This window comes from Prorops nasuta, unplaced genomic scaffold (assembly GCF_024137725.1).
Source record: "Prorops nasuta isolate Cenicafe-Biocafe unplaced genomic scaffold, Cenicafe_Pnas_1.2 PNAS00006, whole genome shotgun sequence".
In the NCBI taxonomy this organism is placed as follows: Eukaryota; Metazoa; Arthropoda; class Insecta; order Hymenoptera; family Bethylidae; genus Prorops; species Prorops nasuta.
Window position 1 is genome coordinate 7097262 of NW_027116803.1, and position 22584 is coordinate 7119845.

At 33.4% G+C, this 22584-nt stretch overlaps 1 protein-coding gene and 1 long non-coding RNA gene across 4 annotated transcripts in view; both read right to left on the reverse strand.

Annotated features, from left to right (window-relative positions):
* LOC136774001 (diuretic hormone receptor-like) overlaps nt 1-22436 on the reverse strand; it is a 65995-nt gene extending 43559 nt beyond the window's left edge. The window contains exons 1-2 of one of the 3 annotated variants that reach the window (XM_066728014.1): nt 22269-22436; nt 3504-4501 (exon numbers count right to left, since the gene is read on the reverse strand). In XM_066728014.1, the coding sequence (XP_066584111.1) occupies nt 3504-3759 (256 nt within the window). In that variant the 5' untranslated portion in view covers nt 3760-4501; nt 22269-22436. Of the gene's footprint in view, nt 1-3503; nt 4502-9622; nt 9733-11643; nt 11757-22268 lie in introns of those variants that run through there. The other 2 variants (XM_066728013.1, XM_066728015.1) reach the window with 2 other exon arrangements.
* On the reverse strand, nt 15025-15829 carry LOC136774354 (uncharacterized). Its single transcript, XR_010822792.1, has 2 exons — nt 15638-15829; nt 15025-15435 (listed from the first exon to the last, which is right to left on the reverse strand). It is a non-coding gene; the product is annotated as an uncharacterized lncRNA (long non-coding RNA).
* Nucleotides 22437-22584: the final 148 nt, after the last annotated feature.

Here is a 22584-nt window from a genome sequence, read left to right on the forward strand (position 1 = left end):
TCGCTTCCGCATGTATGGGCGCCATTAATTTTCGGTTGGCGGCTAATGGAAAAGCCGAGCAAAGTCGCTTTATCCATGCAAGTAAGTTGACAATGAGCGGACGCTACGTAATTACTTGCTGCCAAAGCTCAACTTTCCTTCCCCGGTTTTATTCAGGTTTCCCAAGAACGCCAGAAAATAATCATAATTTCTATCGGTATATACGCAACTGAATATAATTACCACGCGGCCATTGCTAATTACCTTTAGCATAATATAATTTATATTGAACCAAAAACAAAAACATTATTATCTCAGTAATTATGAAGAGCGGAGCGAGGCTAAAAGGAACGCGGGTAGGAACATGCTTCTGAATTTATATCTCGAAAACTAAAAGTCTGTTAGATAATTAAATGACTGGTGTACGAAGGGAATGCGAGAATTAAACCCGTGTACTTTTTAACCCCACCCCACCCTATATCGATTTCTTTCTTCAAATAGTCCAATTAATATTTACCTTTATTATCTCACGCACCAGTATACTTTTATTAATTATAATTAAGAGGAACGAGAATTTTATTTGTTAATATAGTATTAAGGAGATGCATGAAAATTTATTTATTATCAATAATATTGACAAGTTTCAAAAATAATAATTTTGAAAGTATTTAACATGCAATTACATGCAGCAAATTTTGAATTCATGGCTTATTATCCGTATATGGTTTTATACAAATAATATATCGTAAATTCTATATAGGATTGAAGCTATGAATGTGGTTTTATTGTTATATAAGTAAACGTTTGTAATTTTCGAAAGTTAAATCCATTTAGCAAAAAATGGGAACATTCCTTAGAATCTTTTCTCTCGATATGTACCACATAAACTTGAAGTATAATAGGACAGTTAATATCTAAAAGGTAATTCAAGAATATCGAAAGACGTGCAAAAAGAAGCACTTGCAGCGTATTTTCGTACGCGAAACATGTGTTTCGCCAGCAGTTAGAGCCAGTTCATGTCAGTTTAGGTATATCCTTGCGAGTCTCTACGACTCCTGCGAGTATTCACCATAGCAACTCACTGCCACGTAGAAGGGCGAAATACGTTAGACATCCTTCTTTTCCGTCCTATTCCGATGTTTTTGAATGAGCTGTCCCATTATATCTCAAATTTATGGTCAGATATCAAAATTTATAGTAGTTATAAATGCAGTTGAATTTGCATTAAAGAGGAATTTTTTATTTGCAAATTTATAATTGGTGCAGACTTTATTGTCAGCAAGATATAAGATATAGACTAGGACGATGATGGTTTTATGAGTCCCACGAAGGAAGATATTAGAGTTTAAGGTCGTTGGAATGCACGGTGAAGAGAATAGCTCAACACTTCATAATTAATGCGATCTTGTCATAACAACCAATCAGCACCCCTTCTTAGTCAAAAGCATATATAGCATTATCCCTCTTTCACCCTCATGTTTTATTCCCCAAATCCTCGCTAGTTCTTCCTAATTCTCATTTTCACTCAAGCCCCTTTTATTCTTTCGTCAAACTTCTTTTCACCCTTGGTGCATTTTCTTTTTCCATTTCGATTTTAAGCGACCCTCTTCTTAGTCATCCAAATATACTATTATTTTTTCTTTTCCCACCACCTTCCTATATATTCTTTTTATCTCCTTCCATCGTCTGTCCTTTTCTCCTTTCTCAATGCTCCGTCTTCCTTGTTTTTATTATGCTACCCAACACATTTTTTACAATCCCCCCCCCCCCCCCCTCTGTCTACCTCTTTATTATTCTTTCCACTATTTCTCACTTTCGTATTTGCTCTCATCCTTCTTTCCCTATTCCTGTTTAAACACCCCCTCCCCTCCGTTATTCAGACCATCCACTTATTTTTTCGTTTCCTCTGTCGTAAATCGTTTTTCTCTTTTCTCAATGTTCTCTCTTTCTTATTTTTGTATATATATATATATATATATATATAGTAAAGAACAATTACTTTGTTCAATTGCATATTCTTTTTATTATTCTTTCCACTTTTGTATATGTTTATTTTCACATTTTCTTTTCCCTTTTCCCTTTCTAACATTCCATCTTCTTCTCTATTCACCAGATATCTTCTTACCGTTTCTTTTTACCACTATCCTCTTATATATACTTTATTTACTTCCTTCTATCGTTTGCTCTTTTTTCTTTTCTCTCAATCTTTCCTTCCTCATTGTTATACCTTACTCAACACTTTCCTATTCAAACTCCCTGCTCCCTTCCTTATTAATTCTTTCCACCATTTTCCACTTTGAAATTTGCCTGATGCTGCCTTCTCTTAATGACCCTTTTTCACCCTTCGCTTTTCATCCTTCCTTTCCCATTTCCGCTTACTCATCTTCCTTCGTGTTTCGCGTCTCTCGGATTACAGGATATTCTCTCTCTCTAAAACGTTCTCACTTTCTTCCTCCCTCTCCCTAGTTTCCAGCATTTCACCCTATTTCCAGCATGCAAAACTTCCTCCTATTCCTGCAACCTACCCCCAGTTCCTATGTGTTCGTTATACGATTTTTGCCCTACACATCCGGCAGGCAGTCCTTTTAAATACGCCTCGTCGAAAGAGCGGAAACGATGAGGCTGAAAAGCAGTTAACAAGAAAAATATATTCTCTCTATTTGTCCAAATTTCTCCAACTGCAAAACCTACAATTCTTGTATACGTTTACAAATGTATACCTATTAATATCGTATATCGTGGCTTTAAAGTGGATGGAAGAAAGTTGGAGAGAGGTAGTTCAGTGTACATTTGGTAAAGCTGCTACTAAAAGACTCTCCCTGAATTTATTTGGCGATAAAGATTTCAACACTTTCTTACAAAGATCAACGAAGAGTTAATCTATGAACAACTATTACAGAAAATGGTATCCTTTCATTGCTTATATATTCCACCCTCCCCTAACCTTAATACTAATTGCAAAAAACTGTACTATTAATATTCTGCTCTATTTTTGGCATCTTATACCCTATATATTCTTTATACACATTATATCTACATGCAACTTTTTCATAACCACACAACCCTCTATTTATCCAGAAAGAAATCTGAATACACAAATTTATCACGAAATTTTTCAAGCATGCTTAACCCTTTCCACTCCAATGTCGAGTGTCACTCGACACTGAGGAATAAAAACAAACAGCCTTGGAGTGGAAAGGGTTAATACATAATTATATGCAAACTAAAATGAGCAATCCTAAAATTCTAAACTACTAAATTTCTATTACGAATCTGCCAAGATTCATTTATTGATTCAACTAGATGAGCTACGACCATCTCAACCAACGTGGTTCTAGAAACAAACAAAGCTTCGATCTTTGACTCGCGCAAATAATCGTGGAAAAGAAATAAATTTTAATGAAATATGTTCTGTTTATTGCTCAAAGCCATATATATATATATATATATATATATATATATATATACACGCACAATATACTATATAAAATATCGAAGCGAGCGAAAAGAGGATTATGACTCACGTGTGCTGTCATAACGGATGCCATTGAGCTCTTCCATGCACGGCTGTACCGCAAACGTACCAGCAGGGGTGTAAGGCCAACACAAGAGAGTATCCCAGTTCGCGTTGCATCCCCCACCTTCGAAAGTCTTCTTGGAGCTTCGCAAACATTCCAGCTCCCTGATCGTTTGATTTTGTTGCTGAATACTGATCAGAACATTTAACACGCTGTTCTCGGAGGATTCGTTATCGTTATCACCTGCCGGGGACCACAGCATGTTCCTTAAAAACCGCTCCCCTCTTCGAACTCGCTTCTTCAGGACCGAAACTCCGATTCTCTCAGATCCACCTGACCTCGCATCTACGACACTCGCGCACACCCTTCAAACTTCCTATTTTCACAGTGAGCGAATAAAAATTCAAACAAGAAAATAAAATACGAGTATATCGAAGAGAAAAATTGACTGGATTATCCGAGTTCTTTTTGATAAGAGGAAAATGGACGAGCGAGCTTATATAGCTATAGTCTCGAAAGGGATTGGTGAATTTTATAGGACTCTATAGCTCTTGGAAGTTGTAAGCTTTCGCGTAAGCTTCCCGTTCGCTCTGACAATAAGAAGGGCTGCTAGTGATTCTCACCAACTCTCACCATTTCGCAAGCACTTACACCCACGAAACGCCGCACATTCCAGCACGGGAATTACGCGATGGAAAACACTGAATGACTTTGGGTCTATTTCGAAGCGAGAAATATGGGGCCGAACTTCTGCTCAGCTTATATACATGCTGTATAATTCCCTCGGAGCCGCGTTTACCGGTGTCAAAAAGTATTCTGACATTCTTGCGCTGTTGGATCGTTCGTGAGCTCATAAATAAACCGATTTGCCGCTTCACTTTGATGCTAATGTTGCTCAGCCCAATTCATGTTCCCTATTGTCCCCTATATGGACTATGTATATGACTCCTTAGCCCGATCCACTGGTACGTCAGTAATGATTTCTCTTCTACACCAAATCGATCCTGCAAAATATCAGAAATTTATTACCAAACTTGCGAGAATTACTGCGTGGTAGATTAATCGATTATTCGGGAAGACTCGTAATTTTTTAGATTTAACAAAATTCAATCTAGCATGTATTTTTAATAAATTTGTATATAGAGTTACAACGACAATCTTAGGTAATCCTTTAACGCATAAATGCCTTGTAAATTTTCAGTTTAGCAGCAATTATGTGATAATAATTATTGTAAATTCTTCTTTTTCAGTGTAAATTTACAAGAACTTGCGTGGGTTGCATACTGATCTACTATTGTGTTGTAATGTGTTAACAACAATTTTTTATACGGTATGTTTTATTGCGAAGGTAATTATCGATCGTGTGGCAGAGCTCTCGAGGTACTCCTTTCAGTAATGAACAAAGGGATTAATCCTTCTCGTATACCGTTACGTGGCAGGGTGATTTTGCGTAATAGCTAGCGAGCTTCCTGTTTTGCTCTTTTAGCGTGTTTCTTTGTCACCCAGAGACGCTCGAATTCCGGTTCGTAGAGTGACGCAGGGGGGGGGGGGGGAATCCACAGCTATTTCGAGGGACACTCGGTTAATCTTAACAGGAGACTACCTATTTTTCTCCCCTTTCGAAGCGCGATTATTTCTTCCGTTTTGGTGACGTGAAAGGAAATACACTGAACAGGTTTGAAGGGCTCACCCTTCGCTAATCCATTCCGATAAAGAACGAAACTTTGCTGCTGAATGTCCTGACATTTTTCTTCATCCCATAACATTCCTCATATACGTAATAATAAATTTTACAGTAATCTCCGAGCCAATTTTTTATTCAGATATATATTGATGATTAATGGTAACTTTACTCTTGAATATCATGAAATATTTCTTCATTCCTCGCACATTTAATAATAAATTTGATGATAATCTTGGATTCAATTTTTTATTAAGATTCGTTTTAATGATTAATACTAGCTTTGCTATTGAATATCGTAGATTTTTGCTTGTTCCACAGAATTTATCATACATATAAAAACAAATATTACAATAATCTTGAAAACAATTTTATTCGAATACGTTCTAATGATCACTACGATCGAAATGTTGAGTTCCTCCCTTTCGTTTGTCGATATAGACTCTGAAACCCTTCACCATGACAATGTTCCTTACGATATCTGTTAAGGTGTGCTAAGTCAGCTGTTTATCTCCAATCCAGCTCGTACCCAGAATAACGACACACACGAGAAACCTACACTTTTCGTGTCCCGACAGATTTCTTCAATAAGCTGCCCGATTTTCTCTTCTTCCCAATTTTTTGTCATTCCTTTATTTTCATTCTCCTGTTTTTTTATACAACCATACTTTGTCTTCGAAGATTTCCTTTATAGTACATCTTTTATGGAGGATAGGCATGAAGTTTCTTCAAATAGAAATTCATCTTTCACTCTAATAATAATCCTCTTTCGCCAAGTTGGCGAGGTTTTTTTCTATATTCCTCAAAAGGTATTCCCTTCAACGTTAAAAATTTCCTTTATCCCGAAGGTTGAAGGATACTAAGTATAGTTTGATGCTGCTATTGCGTGGCCAGTATAATTTCACGCAAGATTTTTGCTCGTATCACCGATTAGAATCCGTGCGATTACGCGAAATGGCTCGTGCCACTTTCAGTTTGCGATGAAAAGATTTCAAGGTACTTGCGGGATTCCAAGTTAATAGATTCGCTTTCTTGGTATCACCGAAGAATAAATGTCTGTACCGAGACCAGTTACCATCCTTCTCATTTTATAACAACAACAAAAATGAAAATTTCTTCTCTCGATTTCATTCGGAGAATCCTCCTGATTCCTGGATTAAAATACTCCACAGTACCCCCGAGTGTAATTTCTATCGCATTCTTGAAACATTTTCGTCGAGTCTTTGCTCAAGACTCGGTGTAAGAACATGAACTGAATTACTATTCGCGTTTTCTAAGCAAGTCCTTGAGGCGAAGCATTCCAAAAACTTGAGTCTAACCACTAAACTTTGGAGGGAGATTCGTTTAAATGGCAAATGGTCTATCAAAGCTTCACTGGAGAATACGTGCTTTGAAGCAGAAATCACAGCTTTCCCACATGGCTCTTCTACTTTACATACAGATATACTAGGCCTCCTTGGTGTGATTGCACTATTTTACAAGATTTGATAAAAGTGTACGTTAATTGTTTCAAGTACCATATGTATTTTTAACCAAGTGAGTCAAGGGTGTACATAACGAAATCAAACCTACCCTTCTTTACCTTTATCACCCATAATTCAAAACTTTAAACTAATGTAAATTTTCTTCGCGCATCTGTTGTCAAACTTCACCAGTTACAAACAACTCGTGCCAGTCAATTTCAAACACAATGTACGTATACCTAGACTATTTTCAATCGATACAAGAGACAAAACAGTTTAAAGGAAAAATTGTCTGATAAATGGAGAAGACCACGAAGTCAGAGCAGAGAGCCCACTAATTTTATCGATGGAGAGAATTTCTAACAAGCTTTCAACTCGTTGATAAAATTATTCCTTAATATTGATTAAACGAGTTTTCAAAGTAGCCGAATAAATTGCATCTCTTTCGATTAATTTAAAAGTATATAGCTATAGAGTGAGATTTAGATTGATCAATTGAAGTTATCTTATAAAATCTTTCGAAAAGAATTAGTTCAAAAATATGGATGAAATTTTTAAAATGATTGTGAAATCTGTAGATATATAAGAGGGGGGGGGGATGACTTTCCCAAAGGGCAGCTTAAAGGGCCTTGTTGACGATACTCAAGTCATAAGCAAATCAGCTTATCAGATCTGAGGAGACATCAAGACTTCTCCTTCTGCTCTTCAATCTCCTCCTTCTGCTGTTATCACAGCTTCCACTGGAGTACTGTCAGTGGAATTCCTTCTCTCGATCAATACCGAAAATTCAGCATATTCGCTCGATAATCTCACTTTAATTAGAACTTCTACAATTCCACCAATTTAAAGTACAGTTTCGATTTCGAGCAAAGTGGAAAGGAGAAATATTTACGAGACAGAGTCTTGCATTTTCTTCTGCAGGAGTTCCCAATTAATCAAATTGATGAGCGGAATAATTGTCAACGATAACAGTTTCTTTCCAATTAGATTCCTGAAGATTTATTCGTTTCTCAGCGACAGTACAGTGAAATTTGTAGGAGATTGAGCTGGAATTTAATATGATCAATAATATGCGTATAAAGAGGGTTTCGATCGATGAAATAATTTGAAGTGGGGGGATGATCGTTGGGGGAGGAGAATAAGATGGTAGAAATCAGAGATGTGGATATGAGAAGATAAAGCTTTATCGGATGTATGCATCGAGGGTATTTTCTGTAAGGTACTCGTAGGGCTCAATGACCTACTCGTCATCACCAACCACCCTTGTCCATATCAATAATAGATTCTGTATTACCCTGTCCCCTCTCCTTAAGAATAAACGAAAAAACAATCAACATCTTAACTATCTCCATTGTACCCTTCGATTTACTACTCCTTGCAAATTTTCCTCTACAAATTCTACTAAAATTTCCTTTTCCACTTAAACTTTGTTCGTCCCATATAGTTACCACATATGGGCTGATAGTTTCATTCTAATCACCTCAATTTTCTCAATTTCCATTCTAATGCAATTTTCAGTTTCTCTTTCCTTCTCATTTATTGTCCTGCATATCTTTAAATCAGTTCTCTACACTCCAACTTCCATTTTATACGAGCTTCATTCGCTTTTTGTGTAACCAAGTTATCCCTCTAATCCCAAGAGATACAATTTTCATTTAAATTATTCCTAGTCACAACCGATGTGTTCGGCCTGGCTTCATCGTTTCACTCTTTTCTCTTTTCTACAATCTCAGGCATTTTTTAGCATATCGATATTTTTTTTCTCTTTTTCTTATTCGACAAATTTCTACGTTGCGATAAGAAGGTTCTCCAACTGTTGCATTTTCGTGTTAATTCGTTAATTTATTTCTTTTTCTAAATATCGATTTCATTGAAATTAATTCTCGTTCCACTCGATTTATGTGACTTATTGTGTCATTTTTGTCTCCTTTGCACAATTGTTTTTCTTCTTATTATTCTAAAAATTCCTGCGTAGCGATAAGTAGCTTCTCCAACTGTTGCATTTCGATACTAATTTGCAGTAACTCGTCGATTCATCACTTTCTTCTATAAATACCGATTTCATTTAAATTAATCCTCGTTCCAGTGAACGTAATCTGTCTGGCATATTATCAGAGAGAGTTCATTCATTTTTCTCTATTCTGCAATCCCAAATATTCTCTATAGCATATCGATATTTCTTATTCCTTTTTCTTATTCCAAAAATTTCTACGTGTCGACAATGAGTCTCTCCAACTGTTGCATTTCTGTGTTAACTCGCCAATTCATCACTTTTTCAAAATTTCAATTTCATAATCCTCGTTTCAGTGAGCGTAATCTGTCTGACATTATCAGATCGGACAGATCGTTCTTTTTTCCTCTTTACAATACCAGACATTTTCTACTATATAGATATTCCTCTTCTCTTATTCTTATTCAAACAATTTCTACGTGGCGACAAGCAGTCTCTTCAACTGTTGCATTTCTGCCTTAACTCGCAAATTCATCACATTTTCAAAATTGCAATTTCTTTTAAATTAATTCTCGTTCCAGTCAATTTATCCGAGACTCTCTCTTATTATTTAATCCTTTTAAAATTAATTTTTTAAGAATCAACACTATATCCTCTCTCCCTTCTCTTATTCTACTCCAAACATTCCTACACATAAGCAGAATGCTCTCAAATATTTGCACTTCTATGCCAATTCTTGAAATCATCAATTTTTCTAAATATATAATGAGACTAATTTACGAGAAGGAATGATTAATTTATCGAACATATAGGTATTCGCTAGTGATGTAGATTGAAAATTCTCCAACTGTTGCATTTCCAAACCGATTCGTTAATTCGTCACTTTTTCTAAAAACCTATGAAACTGATTTACGAGAAGGGACGATTAATTTATTTAAAGTATATCCGCTAGTGATTCCGATTGTAAAATGATCGTAAAACGTGATTTATACGCTTTGACTTTAATCTTTCTCATAACGGTAATACACACCGAGCTGTGTGGAATGTGGGAGCTTTCGAAATATTTTAACTGCAACACAGTCCGGAAATAAAAATTTCGTCAGAGCGTAAACACTAGCGCTAGAAGGAAATATCTTATTTACACCACAGGTATATCTAATCTGGACAAGATTAAATAGCGAATTTACTATTTCCGGTACACTTTAACCACTCGCGCAGAGTACACATCAGAGCGAACAGCGGCCACACACACTTTTTGAACACAAAAATAAACTCGATAAATTGCTAATTTTATTATTTCAACAACAAGAGAGCATGGCGTATTTTTAACGCTCGCAACGTGCAGCCACCAAGAGGTCAGCGTTTCATTTTAGAAAAGTCAATGCTGATCGAAGCAGGATTTCATGAAATCTTCTATATTTACATATTCGTTATCACGCACAATCACACAGCTTTCAAGAATTTTCGCTCGGAGGTTAAAGGGAAATAATTATTTGACAAATTATTTGCATATAAATCATCACTACACGTATTTACCTGTACACCGGTAATTTTCTCTTCAGGTTTTTCAATATTTTATCGCGGAAATAATTGATCGTAAAAGCGGTTTAAATGAATGCGTTAAATTGCTATTAAATGAGATTATCGTTTTCCGGAAAGGAACCGAAATGACTTCTCAGCATTTTCTCCGAGATAAGATGTTATGGAATAATAAAAACACAATGGTTCATCTATAAAGGTCACACGCGTCATTTGATATAGTCGAGATTATTCATCGATTTTATTATTCAATTATTATTCTTCGTGAAATATCTCTCAAAGAATATTACTAATAATCGATCCCAACTATGGTTCACTGCGAACAAACTTAAAAATAAAAACAATTTTACGTCACTTGACTTTCTCTGCAGTCTAAAAGAATTATCTTAATCGACACTTGATGAAATTTCTATAAATCTCTCCTCAGATTACTTTCTGCGTGCAAAGCTTCGACTGAACGCACCGAGTCTTCAAAATATATTCATTGAACAGGAAGCCTTTTCATAAAGCTTCGTCAATTACATTCATTTCCTATTTTCCATTTGGTAGCATTTAATATATTGCGTTAAATATAGTAAATTTCGGTGGAACGATCAACGAAAAGACTAAGTATAATCCATTATCAGAATCCTTTGTAATAACGTCAAGATGGCAAAATTTCGATCATTGTGCAAGAATAGGACTGAATTTAATTAAAAACACATGATTTTGAAAGGAAAAGTAAAATAGCGAGGAAATACGAGATATAATCAGGTTTATTTTCTGTAAGGAACGATGAGTTTAAAATGTTTAGGGGAAAAAGCAGGCAAAGTAGGGCCACGAGCCAGAGGAGCAGCGATAAGTAAAAATAAGGAATAAAAATGATGTGAAAAATAGTATAACGCTGAAACTTGATGATTTATTGAAAAATTAGACGAAGCGTGACTAATAGTAGTTTTAATTTGACTGAATGGATGCGATGGTTTGGGAAGGAAAAATAAAATAGCGAGAGGAAATCCGAGATATAATCAGGTTTATCTATACAAGGAACGATGAGATTTAATATTTTCAGGAGAAGAGGCAGGTGAATTAGAATCGTGAGAGGAATAGCAACGAGCAAGAGAGTAAGGAGTAAAAACGAGGTGAAAAGTGGTATAACGCGCACACCTGATGATTTATAGATAATTTGAACGAAGAGTGATTAATGGTACTTTGTACTTGACTGAACGGAGATGGGAAGGTTTGAGAAGGAAAAATAAAATTTCCCGAAAGGAGCTTCGAGATACAATCAAATTTATTTGTACAACGAGAGACGAGATTAATATATTCGGTAGAAAAGGCAGGTGAGAGTAAGTGGGGATCCCGAGAAGAATAACAATGAGTATAAACATAAGCGTAGAATCAAAATTGAAAAATATACATATATATATATCACGCGCACACTTAATAATTATTTTTTCTTTAATTTTGGACGGATCGTAATTAATCTCTTAATATGTGTGTGTGTGTGGAATTGGTAGAGTAGAATCGTACGTGAGATAAAGCGAGAAGAGTGATAAGGTCGACTCGTGGATGATGAGCCGGCGAGCGACGACACGCGACTGTCGAAGTCTGGTCTGGTGGTCTGGCAGTCTAGCTGGCTGCTGGCTTCAGTTCAGGCCGAATCAGCGCTAGCCGCTATGCGACGCACGTGGCGACTGGCGTTGCGTTGCGTCGTTGCGTCAAAACCGTCAGCAGGAGCCCTCGAGGATTCGGTAGGATCGACGCCACCCACCACCTTCTATTATATAGATTTTCTTGTACCACCTGTACTACAAGCCGTTTCTTCTCCGCTCTGCGTGCCCTGATTGCGACCCTACCCTATCGCACTTCCCCCCCCCCCCCCCCCTCCTCTCACTTTTATTCTATCTTTATATTGTTCTTTCTCTCGACTAGAAAAATAGGGAATATTTTTTTTTTGAGAGAGAGAGAGGGTCTCCCTCCCACCACCTTTCCACTCTCGAGCTCCTCGACTATGCACCCCCGCCCCCCCCCCCCCCACCCTCTCAAGAGCATGCGCTGCCAAACGCTGCTCAACCGATTCGTCGTCCTGACAGCAATCGCTTTTCTCTCCTACGACCTGCATTACTCCCTATATACTGCACTCCAACCTCCCCTCCCTTCCCCCCCCCCCCCCCAATTCCTCCTCGAAACCCTCTTTGGACCACATTTTTCAACCAGCTGACAACTTGCAAAAACATTTACCGTGACATTTCAAATTATAGTTACTGGTAGACGCTGTTGAAACATTGACAAATCTTTTTTAACAATAGAAGTAACGCGCGATATACAGGGAAGAATTTGAATTGTTTGAGAAAATATCGGTACACGAGATTGTGGAAGATTGAATTCCCTTTTCTTCCTCTTCTCCCACTCGATAACCCAATTCCCTTGAGAAGAAAAAAAGAAAATCTCCATTTTTTTTCCTATTTAAATTCCGAAGCTATTTTAATTTGATTTTTAATCAATACGGAATCACGAGTTGCCATCGTCGATTCGTGTAAAAATTAATCTTGAGTAAGTTTGCTCGTTTCGACCGATTTCCACAAATATTGACTCGTAATTAAAAACAAGCTGACGTGTCGCGAGTAAAAGTATCCATTATTTTCCCCAACTCCCTCCAGTCTATAATTATCAGTTTAAACGTACACGGTGCGATTTACTCGATATATATAAAATACTTTTAAATTGCAACATTATACCCAGCTAAAGTTGCAAATTTTAACGTAGAAAACACCGAAAACAAAGTTCAAAAATCGCATGTACATGCATATCTGTATATATTATATCGAGTTTCACAGAAAAATGAAATTTTCGTCCATTGAAAATATCGAAAATTTAATTAGATATACTATAGGGTGGCTGTTGAGGCTGTTGGAGGGGGGTTGGTTGACAAATTGACCGAGGCGTTATTTCTTCGCTATAGTGGCACGTCCGCCCGATTATTTACAATTGGAGACAATTGGCTTTGCCGAAACGGAAACTTGGCTGGTGGCTACATAAAAGCTTCCACGTGATGGAAGCTGAGACGCTCGTGGCTATTTACCGTCCGTTTTTCCTGTATGAGTAAAACGCTCTCCTACCATTTAGTAGCGAATGCTATTTGTTCGCCTGTCATTGCCAGCCGATGTAAAAACGCTTGAAACTTGATTTCTCCCACGGTCAATCTAGCCAGCCTTGGCGAGGTTCGTTCATTTTCGCGTTTTTGTCCTCGTTCCTTTTTTCGCCCTCTGATTTCTGCTCTCGTCACGCGAATGCTCTTTCACCCTTTTACCCCTCAGCGATAGCTTTGTCTTTCGAACAGTGAGAGCTACGTAATGCCCCAACACCAAAACCATATCTAACTGGAAAATCCGCTTTTCCTCTTACGCTACCTCGTACACTTCTATCCTCAGCCCGTGCAACCCCTTTTCTCCTCTTTCGCCAATTCAACCGTCTAAACCCCTTGTTGTGTTGCTAAAATCAGGCTTTGTTGCCGAGAGATTTCGTTAACGAAAATTCATCGAGCTCTCTTATAAGTCGGCTTAAATCTCTGTGACACTTCACCGACTACACCACGTAGTCTTTTCATCGTTGCTCTCCTATACACTCGCTTGTTAAATTTACTCGCATTTATATACAACTATAGACTATATAGATTATATTGTTCAAAGTATCGCTATATAGTTTAAAATGCAAATATGCGATCAATAGCACGTTAAATCTTGAAAGAAGCTTACGAGTGATTGAAATTGATTTAAACTTTGATTTAATAACTTGTTTAGAAACGATCAAAAATCGCTCGATTGTTTAAAAACTAGGAATTTAATGTTGGCTGATTCACATTCCGAGGATGTTAAAGTGAATCGATAAAATTTTATGCTCGTAATATTATATTTATTTTTTTTTAAGTAGCTAAAACTTGTGAATTTTTAAATATAGAATCTTTTGAAATTCGTAAAAGTCAAAAGCAAGCTTTTTTATTACCATTATCACAAAGTAAAAGATATAGAGGGAATATAGTAATTATTTTTCGAGTTTATTAGATGCTGAATACCAAGAGTCCTGAATCATCTGGCACATTCCTACACAATAATATTTTTGTCAAAGATGCTTATCTAAGAGAGAGTATAGCGTCGTAAATGTGGTAAAGTTACTAGAATAACTAGAATGTAGCTATTAATAGCTAGTACGGGATACCAAAAACTGGCAGAAGCTTTCCCTGATGTATGGAAATCGGTCCTACATTCTCGGAGATGAAAATAGAAGCCAGTGATATTGCAGAGAATGGAATTGTGTAGCGACCTTTAACCATCGAAGACTGATGAGCATCGCTAAGCTCCCCATAGCGAGAGAGAATACCAACTTATTACTTTTCATCAGTTTTTCTTTAATTTAAATTACTCCATTTTAGCCACAAATAATTTAAATCTTCTTCCATTAAAGTAACATATATTATGATATGAACAGCACAGCGTATTATTTTTAAATATAAGCATAGTACAGTATAAAATGAAAGTCTAGAAGAAGCATTTAAGATAATAATTTAATTTATTAAGTTCCAAGAAAATCAATGCGGCAGGCATATCTTTTGAGGGAAATTATTTCCTGATTTTATTGAAAAACAGATTAAATTCTTTGTGCAATAATGATAATAATAACGTACAGGAGATGCAATCACTTGACTTTTATTATTAAATATTAATAAATAATTTCTTAGCTTACTCGTAATTTTATGAGACATTTTCCTCAAGGACTTTTATCTATTGAATTTTTCCTTTTCAATTTAAAAAACTTGCAAAGATCGTTACTACTTTGCAATTATTTTATCGACAGTGTATCCATTATATTGATTTTTTATTATAAGGTATGAAAAAATAATATCTCTTATGCATGTAATATATATAGATACATGTATTTATTTTATAATATAATACTTAATGATATCTATAACTGAATGAGTGTATTTAATTTAACGAAAAATGGCATTATTGGTAGAAATGGAATATTGCAAATATTCAAATCTAAATAATGGATACAATTTATATTTTGTAAGTTATTTAACAAAATAAACTACAGAGGAGAATACATTTATTTATATTTTAACATTTCTATATACCTTAAGGATGTTTTAAAACTTTCAATCAGCTAAAATTTTGATGAAATGCTTGTAAATATTAGTCAAGATGAAAAGTTTTAAGATTTTGTAACTAAAGTTTTAACCAAAAAGTTAACAAATATTCTATTGTAGGAGAAATTATTTCAGTAACCATTAATCATTTTTCAGATACAGAAAGGTCAATTTACCTGTAAATAAAATAAAAATATGTTGTCAATTTTAGGGTTTAAATATTCTTAATAGATCTAATTTATCTTCTATTTATCAATCAATTTATTAATAAAAAAATAGCTTCTTAGAAAATTTTTAAAAATAATTAACTCCAAATTTCATTACTTTTTATTAATCAATATGGATTTTATTAAAAATAATAATAAAGGGATTATTTACCCAGTAGAACTATTTTTGTTCCTTCTTTTAACTAAGTCAAACATCGTCTGGAGTGTTGCCTGGAAAGATTGAGTCATTCCTGCAGGAAGTGCAGTTTTATTTGATGCAGATCCACAAGTACAGTTAAGTATGATGGAAGCGAAAATGCTAACCATCAGTAGAACAACCGACAGCTTTAAGTTTAACATTTTTCTGATTGCACAGTCTTAATATGATCGCGCTTTAACATATATTTATACCTCTCAAACATATCGTATTACCACGTGTCGTTAGATAACAATATTTATATCCATATACACTATCGCCTAAAATTATGAAAACATACATAGTAAATATCAATTTAACTTAAAACTTTTATATTTCAGGTTCAAAAAATGATCATGGGATATACTTGGTCTTATTTAAAAGCTTATTTCAAGATGTTTTTAATAGTATACGTGCGGGTTAAAATAATTTAATATTTTTTGGCCTTTAAATGAGCAAAAACTTGTAGTAAATTTTTTAAATCTTGATCTACTTTATAATTGCTTGCACCGCCTAAAATAATAATGATAAAAGCATTTCAATTTATGAATTTTAAAGATTCTTTCAACACTTTTTGATTGTGATCTGAAGGAATTTGCTCTCTTTATAATGCAAACAAAGTTATGTCAGTTTATACAAAAAACTAGCATATTCTAATACTTCGAAAAAAGTCAAGAGTGAAAGAGAGAGTCAAATATTAGTGAAAACCTGTAAAAGAAATGTGTTTTTGTGCGAGAAATAAATACAAATATTTTCAAAACATTAAAACATCGATTACTGTTTATGTCTTGTTTGGAGTAGATAATATGTAATATTACTGAAGTAATAATACGATTGATATATAGCATCTATTCATATACATTTTGCATTATTTGGTGATAGGCGCTCTATGTTTATACACCCATTGTTATTCTTGTGTGTGTGTGTGTTACTACGCTCTAAGAAAACCTATAAAAAAAGAATCAATTTTTAAATGATTCGAAAATATTTATATTTAATCTTTACACCAAAACACATTTTTCCTTTTAAAGTCTTTCTCTAATGTTTGAAACTTGTATATTATTTTGAAGCAAAAAATGCTATTTAACATTAAAATTACTATTATTTTTTTAACAATAAAGATAGAGGATTCTTTCAAGCTTCGATCAAAAGTATTAACCCTCCGGAAATACATGTAATTCTAAAACAGCTAAATATTTGAAAATTTTAATCTAAGTTTTTGCTGATTTAGAAAATTGAATAAATGTTGAACTAATTTAACCTGCTCGTACTATTTGAAAGACCTTGAAATATTTTATAGAATGAGGGTAAGTAAACATTCGTACCATTTTTTGAATCAGAGATATAAAACTTTAAAGTTGTGTTTATTTTCACTATGGTGTTTCCAAACTGTAGAACTGTATTGCAGATTATTTTCGGCGTATGTCAGCATAATGAGGCCTCTCTAAATTAAAGCGTTGACGCATATGGGACCCCTTTTGACAAGAGAAATAGGTATTGGTAGTGTTTTATCTGGGATAAAAATTAAACATAGCTTCATATAGGTACCGATAATATAATCACACTTATAGGATAAGGTAATTTAAACAGAATGCCTAAGTATCTTGAAATCTATAAGTAATTTAGAAGAAAAAATGATTTCTATTTTTTTGTATTGTTCATAGTAATTTGTTACACGTTTAAATTGTTTTAACATTGGATGGAGTATGAAATTTATCTAAAGGTTACCTCAGTTTATTTTTTTAATGAAACGATATAATTTATAGTATTTTTATAAAGATTAATGAGTTATTGATAATTTCATTCTTCTATTGTTATATTCAAAATTCTTTAGCCTATATATTCAGTTTATTTTCAACATCACTATTGAACGTTCCTAAATGTCTATGGACTCCGGCATTCCGTTCAATGATCGATCTGACATTAGCTGTTTCCAGCTTGAAATTGACGAATAATTCCTAAGTGTCCTCTGATCAATTTAACTACTTCAGTGCAAATCCTGGCACAAATAATTGAAAATATTGCAAGGTTTATTAATTTAACTGTGCTAGTAGTTTGCAGTTTGATGAGAAAACTTTGGAGTAAATATGCTATCCTGGAGGTAGCTAATCCAAAGAAACCGTTACTTTTTATCTACCTATGTATTATATATTTCTCGTATTTCATGGATGCACGTGCCAACCTACGAATATTATCTAAGTTTCGTTTTACATTATCTCACACTGTTGTAAATTTCTATCTACACAGTTATTCCTACCTATATAAAATTAACATCTACCAATCTATTTTACTTACTCAGCTCATATGGTCTTTAGTGAAGCTTTAACTGGTTTAAGTGCTTAAGCAGCTATCAAAGATAATAATTCTGATTAAATAGCTTTCAGAAATAAACCAGGAATTGATAGTTCGTTAGTATTAAGAGAAAGTGATTAAATAAATTTTGATTAATATTTTGCTCAAGAATACAATGTAGAGATCAACAATGTATTTTGTTTTATTGGTATTGAAGAAATGACAATTATACAGAATTAAACAGAGCATTTTTACAAATTTTATAAATTTCATTGTGAGAATAAAATATTTTTGAGAGGAAGCTTTTATCATATTTCACAATATTTGAAATTGAAAATTGAGAGTTAGGGTATATTGCATAAAGGGGGATCTATATACTGCATGCATTATGTGTCTGAGGATAGCTAAGATACCTGCTATGCCATCAAAAGGGTGGCAATCCACGCAGCTTGCTACTGAAAGCTTATTGTATTTTGCACTAAGCGAAAATACCTCGATTATAGACTATCGATTTATTTCATATCGCAACTTAAGACTTCATCAAGAAATTCTATGTTAATATATTTATTTAAAGAATTATATTTTATATCTCATGAGAATCTATCTCAACTTTTTTATTGGCAGAAATTTTCTTAATTTTATATATACTGAAACTGTCTTATCAAAAATGTTCATGTACAATAAAAATTAAAGCAATTTCAAAGAGTATATCTTAAAGGGTCTCAAAGGATTTTTCACCTAAACAATCTGATGTAACTGTTGTTCTAGTATAAAAGGATTATACTTTTTACATGAATCAAGAATTATTTGTGCAATTATGTAATAATGTTAATTAATATAATTGGTATAACAATTTTGTTTCTTTTTCTTTATCATCAATGCCATCTCTATTATAAACATAATAAAAATATAGAAAATGTCAATGAAAGTTTTGATTAAAACTGCACAACTTAAAACAAACAATGAATTTTAATTCAAAATAAAGTATTAGGTGTTGATAATTCTGGCTATAATATAATTAGTTTTACCATCAGAGTATGTAATATGTCAAGTAAGTGCTTAAACTACTATGTAGAAGAGCTTTATACATTTGGAATTTGTAAATTATGTTAAAATCCTAAATTGCAACTGAAAAAATCTTTTCTTTAGAAATTATTGTAATGCACGTTTGGTCCATTAGTGACTATTCATTAACCAAATTAAAGTGTTATCGGTAAAATCTTTATTAAAAAAATTATTCTATAAGTGATTCATTTTCTAAAATTAAAGCTTCAAAGCATAGTGTGTAATTAATGATATATATGACACTTTTAAAGATTACTTCTATAGAACTTTATGATAAAAATCTGCAATTTGGTGAAAGATTACAATTATATTTAATCTACCTCTATATTATTAAAAAAAAAAGAAAGTCTTTTTTGGAACAAAAATCGTGGATTAAAGGGGTAAAACTGATACAATCTTATTGAAAAGTCCATAGAGTGTTGAAAATCCAATCAAAAATTTAATCGAACCTACGTTGAAAATAGGTTTTAATCTATTGTGCGTGTTCAATGACATGATTTAGAAGGGATATACCATAGGGTATATGTGAAAAAGGATTTATGTTACACAGACTTTTACACATATTCATTCCAAAAGAATACAAATCTAGGTGTTATAATTTCATCTATCTGTTGATTTATAGGTGAACTTATTGATCCATCCATTTCTCTACCCATTTAATATTACCAGGTGTAACCTGTTATCAATTAAAAGCTTTCATTGTACACGACCCCTTTATATTAGTTAATCTAGGAGTTCTGTCCCTTATCAAAATATCTAAATCTCCCACTTCTAATATAGAAATCTTAAAATTAAAAACAAATTGAAGAGCATTGTAAAAATTACATTTATTAATATTTCATACTCTTTGTAAGAATAAACATTTTAGAAACTAATATAAAACAAAATGATTACATTTTTCGTCCGTAAAATGCAGTCTTCTTGTTAAATATAAGGATGTCACTGAACAAACATTCGTCCTTCGCTTCTACATAGAGAGTTTACTAATATATATATACATATGTATATATGCATACGATTCTCTTTTATTACTTTTGTGAACTCATCCGATGTATCGTTTAACTTTCCATTTTATGCACAATTTTCTCTTTCCTCCTTTTTTACACGATCAATTTTCAATAATAATGTTATCATGACTGCGCTCCTCGATTCGCGAACGTTCAGTATTTGGAGTCCATTTGTATAGCTTGTGTTACGTTTGTGTAAAGTTTAAACAGCCCATAATAGGGTTGATGCGTGTATACATACAGTATTTACGTGAATAATATAACAGGCTACAGTTTATTAACAAATTTCACCAAAATAGTATCCAATATATTCTAAATTAACAAATAAAAATGTTTAACTTATGAATTATTATTGTGTGTGTTTACGCGAATGCACTAGTCCTAAACGTAATTATAATAACGTTAATCGCCTATTTATAGAATAAACAATAAATTCATCCAATTCATCGTTATTACCTTCATGAGAAAGATTAAATTTTTCTTTGTCTTTAATATTTTTCAACAACAGCTTATCTTATACCTCTTAGTAGAAAAGCTTGAAATACTGACTGAATGAAAGTGACAGAAATACCATAAAAGTGATAATCTATAGTCTTCTTAGTAGTCTACTAATAGCCTTATGCTAATCAAAAGTTAACGACATGCTATCGAAATAGTTAATGAAAATTCCCAATGCCTTAAATATTTCGCTTATTTATTCGTATTCATCATCGTCCATCCGCCTAATCATGTCTCGATTATATCCTAGACCAGTAATTTGATCATGTCTAGAATGCTGATGCGTTTCATACGTTGGGGCATTTTCATAATAGCTTTGGGGAAATGACCGATGGAGACAGAAATTTATGGATGGATAGAAAAGAGAACATGCGAAGACAGGAGAGATTAAGGGATGCATAGGCAGAAAGGGGAAACAGTCAGACTCATATAGAAACTCGAATTCTACATTCGTAACTTTGTAATATATAGTGATAAAAAATGTTAAATTACTTTCTCTCTGATAAAAGAACGTCTAAAAATTCTCAGGTCAGCCCTTAATAAACGTATAGAAAAAAATTTAGATATTTTGATACTTCTGAAATATAACCATAGATTTTTCTTCTTTAAATTTGTTTCTTTATATATATAGCAAGGTATAACTTATCCAACAAACAAATTACTCAGTTATTTTGTAGAAAGTTGGCTTAGACGACATACTTACGAAACAAAATGTGAAATAATAACTCTGAAATTCTGATGAGTACTACAACAGGGTTTATATTTTTACCAGATGTGTGTTCTTCTTCTGTAATTTGCGCGGAGGTGTATATATATTGGTAACAGAGTTTTATGAAGATTTTGCAAAGTACATTAAAGTTCTCTAGAATCTTCGGTGACTCTGGAACGCCTTTGTTTTTACGACAGTAGTGGGTAAAAAGATAAGGCCTGTCAAACTCTTGGAGACAGCTGCGGTTTCCAAGTCCCGAAGTGGTAGATCTTAGATCGGGTGTCCGAATTCTTACTCAGCACAGTGGACAAAATTATTGACGTTTCAAGTAATATAAAATACTGGATACAAAATTTTATTTTATTTAGAAAATAATCAAGTAAATAATCGCTAATTATCTTCAAAAAATATACTTGAGTGAAATTTATACATATACATGTAAATTAATAAAAAAACTCACACTAAAGATTGGAACACAATACATATGTTATAAAAATAGTTTTAGATTTCGATCACTATACATGTACTTTTTGATATAAATGAATTTTAGATTACTTATTAAAAGTATTTCTACATTTGATTAAATGTTATCGTATGCACTACACATTGTATGCGAAATATGTTAATTTAATGTAAAAATAATATGTATTGGTATGGGATTGGCCAAAATGACCAAATGATTGGTGTGGCTCTCTGTTAGATATTTTTTTACGTTTTCACAATGTGTACTGTACAACTAAAAAGGGCGTTTCTCTGATACAGAAAAAATTCAACTAATATGTATTGAACAATCAATATCATTATAAAGACGTCTTGTAAGAAGGAAATGAAAGAAATTTGTAAATTAGTTAGTCTCACGAACTAATTATTTAACTAAATTTTTCGCAATCATATAATTCGCTCCTAAACATATAAGATTTAAACACATAGACATTTGATCGATAGCCATTGCAGTTATACATGTTCGTTGTAATAGGAAATATTCTTAAATTATGGATCATTGTTAAATAATAATTACAGACTGATCAATACTTACACATCTAAACTGATGTTATTAATATATTTTAATTATTTTCAAAAACCAATCACTTTATCACTATTATACTAATAATAAGCATTCGTTTGTATTAGCTACTTATATCGAAGGAATTAACATAGTTTTAATCTTTCGATTGAGATTTAGTAAAAGCAGAGGTGTAGTTAAGGTAACCACAGGAAAATCTGTACTGATTTTATCTAACATAATCAGCATTTTGTTCGAGTTTTCTGCACACCTACTTACAGAAGCACGATGGAGTCTTTAACAAGACTTATCTTCGGTAAATATTGTTTATATATGAGTGTATTATCAT